This window comes from Macaca thibetana, chromosome 7, assembly GCF_024542745.1.
Source record: "Macaca thibetana thibetana isolate TM-01 chromosome 7, ASM2454274v1, whole genome shotgun sequence".
Taxonomy (NCBI): domain Eukaryota; kingdom Metazoa; phylum Chordata; class Mammalia; order Primates; family Cercopithecidae; genus Macaca; species Macaca thibetana.
The window spans coordinates 5,173,863-5,179,862 of record NC_065584.1 but is presented as its reverse complement, the minus strand read 5'-3'; the positions used below and the strand labels follow the sequence as shown (position 1 = coordinate 5,179,862).

General features: G+C 47.4%; 1 protein-coding gene across 2 annotated transcripts in view; it reads right to left on the bottom strand.

Moving 5' to 3' along the window:
- Window positions 1-2,958: 2,958 nt before the first annotated feature.
- CINP (cyclin dependent kinase 2 interacting protein) overlaps window positions 2,959-6,000 on the bottom strand; it is a 148,257-nt gene continuing 145,215 nt past the window's right edge. The window contains exons 5-6 of one of the 2 annotated variants that reach the window (XM_050796768.1): window positions 4,919-5,048; window positions 2,959-3,442 (exon numbers count right to left, since the gene is read on the bottom strand). In XM_050796768.1, the coding sequence (XP_050652725.1) occupies window positions 3,240-3,442; window positions 4,919-5,048 (333 nt within the window). In that variant the 3' untranslated portion in view covers window positions 2,959-3,239. The remainder of the gene's footprint in view (window positions 3,443-4,918; window positions 5,049-6,000) is intronic. The other variant, XM_050796769.1, reaches the window with a different exon arrangement.

Sequence of the window (6,000 nt, the reverse complement as noted above, 5' to 3'; positions counted from 1 at the left end):
CAGGAATTCCTCCCCCAATCCTGTTCTCTTTGATTTTGTGGCTCTCTGGGTTTTCATACTTAAAATGGCAGGATTTCTGGAGGTGGAAGGCATAACTGTAATTCATCCAGTAGGTTCAGCTAGAAGTCCCAAATCAACCTACTTCATTGTTCCTTTCAGATAGAAGTTGCTTGGCAGATTCATCACTTAGGTCTTTTACTTCTGATTGTCCTTAGCAGTATTGATCCTTTCCATTAGTCTTCCTGAGCCACTTGCTGCAGGGTGTCCGGGACATGCACCATCAGGGACACGTGAGTTGTCCTAGAAATCCTGTGCAGGTATGAAATCTTTCAACATCTCTTCTGAAGAGCGTTTATTCTTTAAGTAACCCCCAACATACAAGTGACTGCCTGTGGACTTGATGCCAAGGCCTCTCCCAGGCAGGTCTGGGTGAGTGGAGCCTCTGGGGTCCTGCCTCTCCCAGCCCATCTGCCTCTGCAGCTCATTGCAGTAGCTGCTTCCTCAGCATGCAGGGGAGGCTGAAGTGGGACAACACCATTCCTGTCAAAGGCTGACCATGTGGTCTCCAGACTGCAAGATGCCCGAGTGCCTACTTTGATGATAGTCAATTCTTTTTTTTTTTTTTTGAGACAGAGTCTCGCTCTGTTGCCAGGCTGGAGTGCAGTGGCGCGATCTTGGCTCACTGCATCCTCCGCCTCCGGGGTTCAAGCCATTCTCCTGCCTCAGCCTCCCAAGTAGCTGGGACTACAGGTGTGCATCACCACGCCAGGCTAATTTTTGTATTTTTAGTAGAGACTGGGTTTCACAGTGTTGGCCAGGATGGTCTCAATCTCTTGACCTCATGATCCGCCCGCCTCGGCCTCCCAAAGTGCTGGGATTACAGGCGTGAGCCACCGCGCCCGGCTGATAGTCAGATCTTAATAAATATAGCAAAGGAAGAGGAAAGAGAAATCCTAAGAAATGTTGCCTTTAAATGCTTCTGGCTGGGCTCGGTGGCTCACACCTGTAATCCCAGCACTTGGGGAGGCCAAGGCGGGGGATCACCTGAGGTCAGTAATTCAAGACCAGCCTGACCAACACGGTGAAACCCTATCTCACTAAAAATACAATATTAGCTGAGTATGGTGGTGCATGCTTGTAAAAATCAGCCAGGCATGGTGGCAGGTGCATGTAATCCCAGCTACTTGGGAGGCTGAGGGGGGAGAATCGCTTGAACCTGGGAGGTGGAGGCTGTGGTGAGCCGAGATCGCACCACTGCACCCCAGTCTGGGCAACAAGAGTGAGACTCTGTCTCAAAAAATAAATAAAGTTACAATAGTCTTAATAAACTTAGATAAATAGTATTTATAGTTAAATACTAAAAGGACACAATTAAAAACTATACTTGGCCAGGTGCAGTGGCTCACACCTATAATCTCAGCACTTTGGGAAGCCGAGGCAGGAGGATCACTTGAGGCCAGGAGTTCAAGGCCAGCCAGGGCAACATAGCAAGACCCCATCTCTAAAAAGTAAAAATTAAAAAATTAGCCAGACGTGGTTATGCACACCTATAGTCCCAGCTACTCTGGAGGCTAAGGCAGGAGGATCACCTGAGCACAGGAGTTTGAGGCTGAGATTACAGTGAGCTACGATCATGCCACCGCATTCTAGCCTGGGCAACAGAGCAAGACCCTGTGTCTAAAAACAACAACAACAACATTATTGCTGGGCTGGGCAGTGCATGACTGTAGTCTCTCAGGAGACTGAGAAGGGAGGATCACTTGACCTCAGGAGTTTGGCACTATCTGGGCCACATGGTAAGATCCTATCTCTTAAAAAAAAAAACAAAAAACTAAAACTGCTATTTATTAAGTATCACTATATATATAGTCCCACAGAATATAAAGTTTGGGATCAGAGAACTTACAAAAAGGCAAACACAGATGTAGAACCATGTAACAAGTAATGCCACCAAAAAGAAGAGTTTAAAGTAGGCTTTTACAGGCCGGGCGCAGTGGCTCATACCTGTAATCCCAGCACTTTGGGAGGGCAAGGCGGGTGGATCACGAGGTCAGAAGATGGAGACCATCTTGGCCAACATGGTGAAAACTTGTCTCTACTAAAAATACAAAAATTAGCTCGATGTGGCGGCGCGTGCCTATAGTCCCAACTACTCAAGAGGCTGAGGCATGAGAATCACTTGAACCCAGGAGGCGGAGGTTGCAGTGAGCTGAGATCGTGCCACTCACTCCAGTCTGGTGACAGAGTGAGACTCCACTTGAAAAAACAAACAAACAAAAAAGTAGGCTTTTGCATACCTTCACATTCCACATCCTAGCTTTTGGCCAGTCTCTTCAGTCTGTTTCAAAACTGTCACCTTTTCCTCATTCTAACCTAGTATGTTAACTGGAAATGGCCGCAAACATTGTGAAACCCGAGGATTTGTGGCAGCAGAATGCCAGGGAAGACAGTTTACATCGCTTGTCACGTCCCCAGTATGCAAACAGCGGCAATTTTTTCGTAGGTTATTTTCATTGTCATGATGTCAAACTTCACTTTAACTCTATGGGATCTTATTATTTAAGATGAAGTCTCACTCTGTCACCCAGGTTGGGCTGCAATGGCTCACAGCAGCCTCTGCCTCCTGATTCAAGCAATTCTTCTGCCTCAGCCTCTCGAGTAGCTGGGATTGCAGGCACGTACCACCATGCCGGTTGATTTTTGTATTTTTAGTAGAGACAGGGTTTCAGTATGTTGGCCAGGCTGGACTCGAACTCCTAACCTCAAGTGATCTGCCCACTTCGGCCTCCCAAAGTGCTGGGATTACAGGCGTGAGCCACTGCACCTCGCCCAAAAACTAATATATTCTCATAAAAACTTCAACAATCAGATAGGCATAAAGTGAAAATATTAAACCAAGGATTTTCTACACAAATGTACAAAGCACGCCTTATTTATAGAAACCAGATCACTCACTCATTCTGCTCAGAAATTCATTGATTTTACTCAGAAGCACCCACGAGTGACGGGTTCCCAGGAGGGGCAGAGGAGGCTGAGCGGCACCACATGGGGCTGGCCGCGGGCTGTGGATATGGGCATGCCTGGAGAGGCCACGGGGCTGGTGACAAGCTCTGGCCAGAAGACCCCAAGAAGGTCTGATCCTGAGGTCTGATCCAGGCCTGCGGCACTGGGTCCTAGGCAGGAGACTGTCTGCCTGGTGAGAAGTGGAAGGAGCCAGTGTCCGCAGCCGTCTCAGGACGTCACAGAGCTCGGTGGCCCGTCTCCAGCAGCATGCTCTCCAGATGCAGCCTGCTGTCGCTCTCCACGTAGGGCTGGTGCAGCCACATGGACAAGTAGCTCAGGGTGAGGTCAGGATCCCTGGTGTGTGCAAGCTCCTTGGCCACTGTGCGCTTCAGGAGCAGCTCCTTCCTGTACATCTCCAAGAGCTTGTGCGAAACCTCATCTGAAAGAAACGTGAGTGTCCCTTAATGGCAGTGATTCAAGAATGTAGTCTTGACTCAGGAAGAACTACATTTTTAACAGCTCTTAATTAAAAACCAGAATTAGCAACAGCACTGAAAGGAAGAAGGGCCCGATGGAGTTTACCACTCTAGCTGGTACAGATTAGTACAATTTGATAACATCGTCAGCAGAGTGAAATAAAAGCGTATATAGGCCAGGCGCGGTGGCCCACGCCTGTAATCCCAGCACTGTGGGAGGCCCAAGTGGGTAGGTCACATGAGGTCAGGAGTTTGAGACCAGCCTGGCCAACATGGCAAAACCCTGTCTCTACTAAAAAATACAAAAACTAGGGCGGGCGCGGTGGCTCACACCTGTAATCCCAGCACTTTGGGAGGCCGAGGTGGGTGGATCACGAGGTGAGGAGATCGAGACCATCCTGGCTAACACGGTGAAACCCCGTCTCTACTAAAAACATGAAAAATTAGCCGGACATGGTGGCGGGCGCCTGTAGTCCCAGCTGCTCAGAAGGCTGAGGCAGGAGAATGGCGTGAATCTGGGAGGCGGAGCTTGCGGTGAGCTGAGATTGCGCCACCGCACTCCAGCCTGGGCGACAGAGCGAGACTACGTCTCCAAAAAAAAAAAAAAAAAACAAACTAGCCGGGTGTGGTGGCGTGCGCCTGTAATCTCAGCTACTTGGGAGACTGAGGCACGAGAATTGCTTCAGCCTAGGAGGCGGAGGCTGTAGCGAGCCAAGACTGCACCACTACACTCCAGCATGCGTGACAGAGCGAGACTCTGTCTCAAAAAAAGTATATATAACCTTTTCTACCTGACCCTTAGGTGACCTACAGTGATTATAAGTAGGAGATTCCCCTCAAACTGACAATATATCACTAAACACATTCCACCAGGTGATTTTCCCCTTTCCTGCCTTATTTAAAAAGTCTCAGATCAACATAAAACAGCTTAGCCCTTGTCTTGAACTAATAAAGCTAAAATAGCCCTTTAAGAAGTACCTCCTAGAGTTTATTGAAGTCATGGCTTTCATTTTTCCCAGTCATCTTCCATGAGGTTGGCTGCAGTGACCTCAATTTGTTTTTTAATTAAAACAAAAAGGAAAAGAAAAACCTCAACAAACCAAAAAAACCCCTTTCTCCCCTTCCCCCCCAAAACGAGAGATTTCTGCTTCCACAGAGGAGGTGGAATTCACTCTGTCCCACTGGTTTTAGAGGCCTAATAACAGCAGCTTGCTTCACGGGTCTCTAATTATGTTTAATATACTCTGCTGATAACCAGGTAATTAAAGCCAAGAAGAAATGTTTATTTTAAGGCGCCTCTGTCTCTTTTCCTCCCGATAGATACTTTTGCATTGAATTTCAAAGCCTTGTCAGCTTCTTAAAGTACCAGATGTAAACGATACTAAATGCCCTTAATAACCTTTACCCTCCTGAAAGTTAACTGAGAAGGAACTACTTACAGAAATGGGTTGTAGGCCAAGTGTGGAACAGAGGGGGTCGTTTAGTCTCCTCCCCATAATGGTAATTTTCTAGTTCACAAATTCCCTTGGTAGTTGAAGACAGCTTTTCCATTTTCACCTGTATTTTGGTCTGAAACATATTCATTTAGAATATGATAATATTTGAAATATCCAGTCTCAGATTCAATACCTATAAGATTTCAAAGCTAAGAAGTGTACATCTATTTTGATAAAAATTCCAATAACTAAACACTGTTAACTCTAAGTACAGCAAATTCCCAGGGAGACGAAGGTGGACAGTTGCTATGATTCCATTAATTTGAATTACCTTGGTAATAAACCCCAGATTTCCAGTCCTAGAGCAAGAAAGGTTTCTGAGTGCCATTTCACTAGGATTTCCAAAGAGCACTGATGTTTTAGGCCCAAAGTCCTGGGGGAATCCCAAGGCAGCCTCTTGCTGCCTGTTTTTTTTTTGAGACAGGGTCTCATTCTGTTGCCCAAGTTGTAAAACTGTAATGTAGTGGCATGACCGTGCCTCATGCAGCCTCGACTGCCTCCCAAGTAGCTGGGATCACAGGTGTGCACCACCATGCCCAGTTAATTTTTTTTAATTTGTAGAGACAGGGTCTCGTTATGTTGCCCAGGCTGGTCTCTACCTCCTGGGCTCAAGCGATCCTCCCACCTCAGCCTCCCAAAGTGCTGGGATTATACAGACATGCGCCACCACGCCTGGCTGGCTCTTGCTGCTTTTAAGAAGTGAGAGAGAAAGGCATCAAATGAGCTCATTTCTGACTCTTTTTTTTTTTTTTTTGATACGGAGTCTCACTCTGTCACCAAGCTGGAGTGCAGTGCCAGGCTGGAGTGTAGTGCCAGGCTGGAGAGTGCAGTGCCAGGCTGGAGTGCAGTGCCAGGCTGGAGTGTAGTGGCGGGATCTTGGCTCACTACAACCTCTGACTCCCGGGTTCAAGTGATTCTCCTGCCTCAGCCTCCCAAGTAGCTGGGATTACAGGCGTGTGCCACCACACCCAGCTAATTTGTGTATTTTTAGTAGAGATGGGGTTTCACCATGTTGGCCAGGCTGG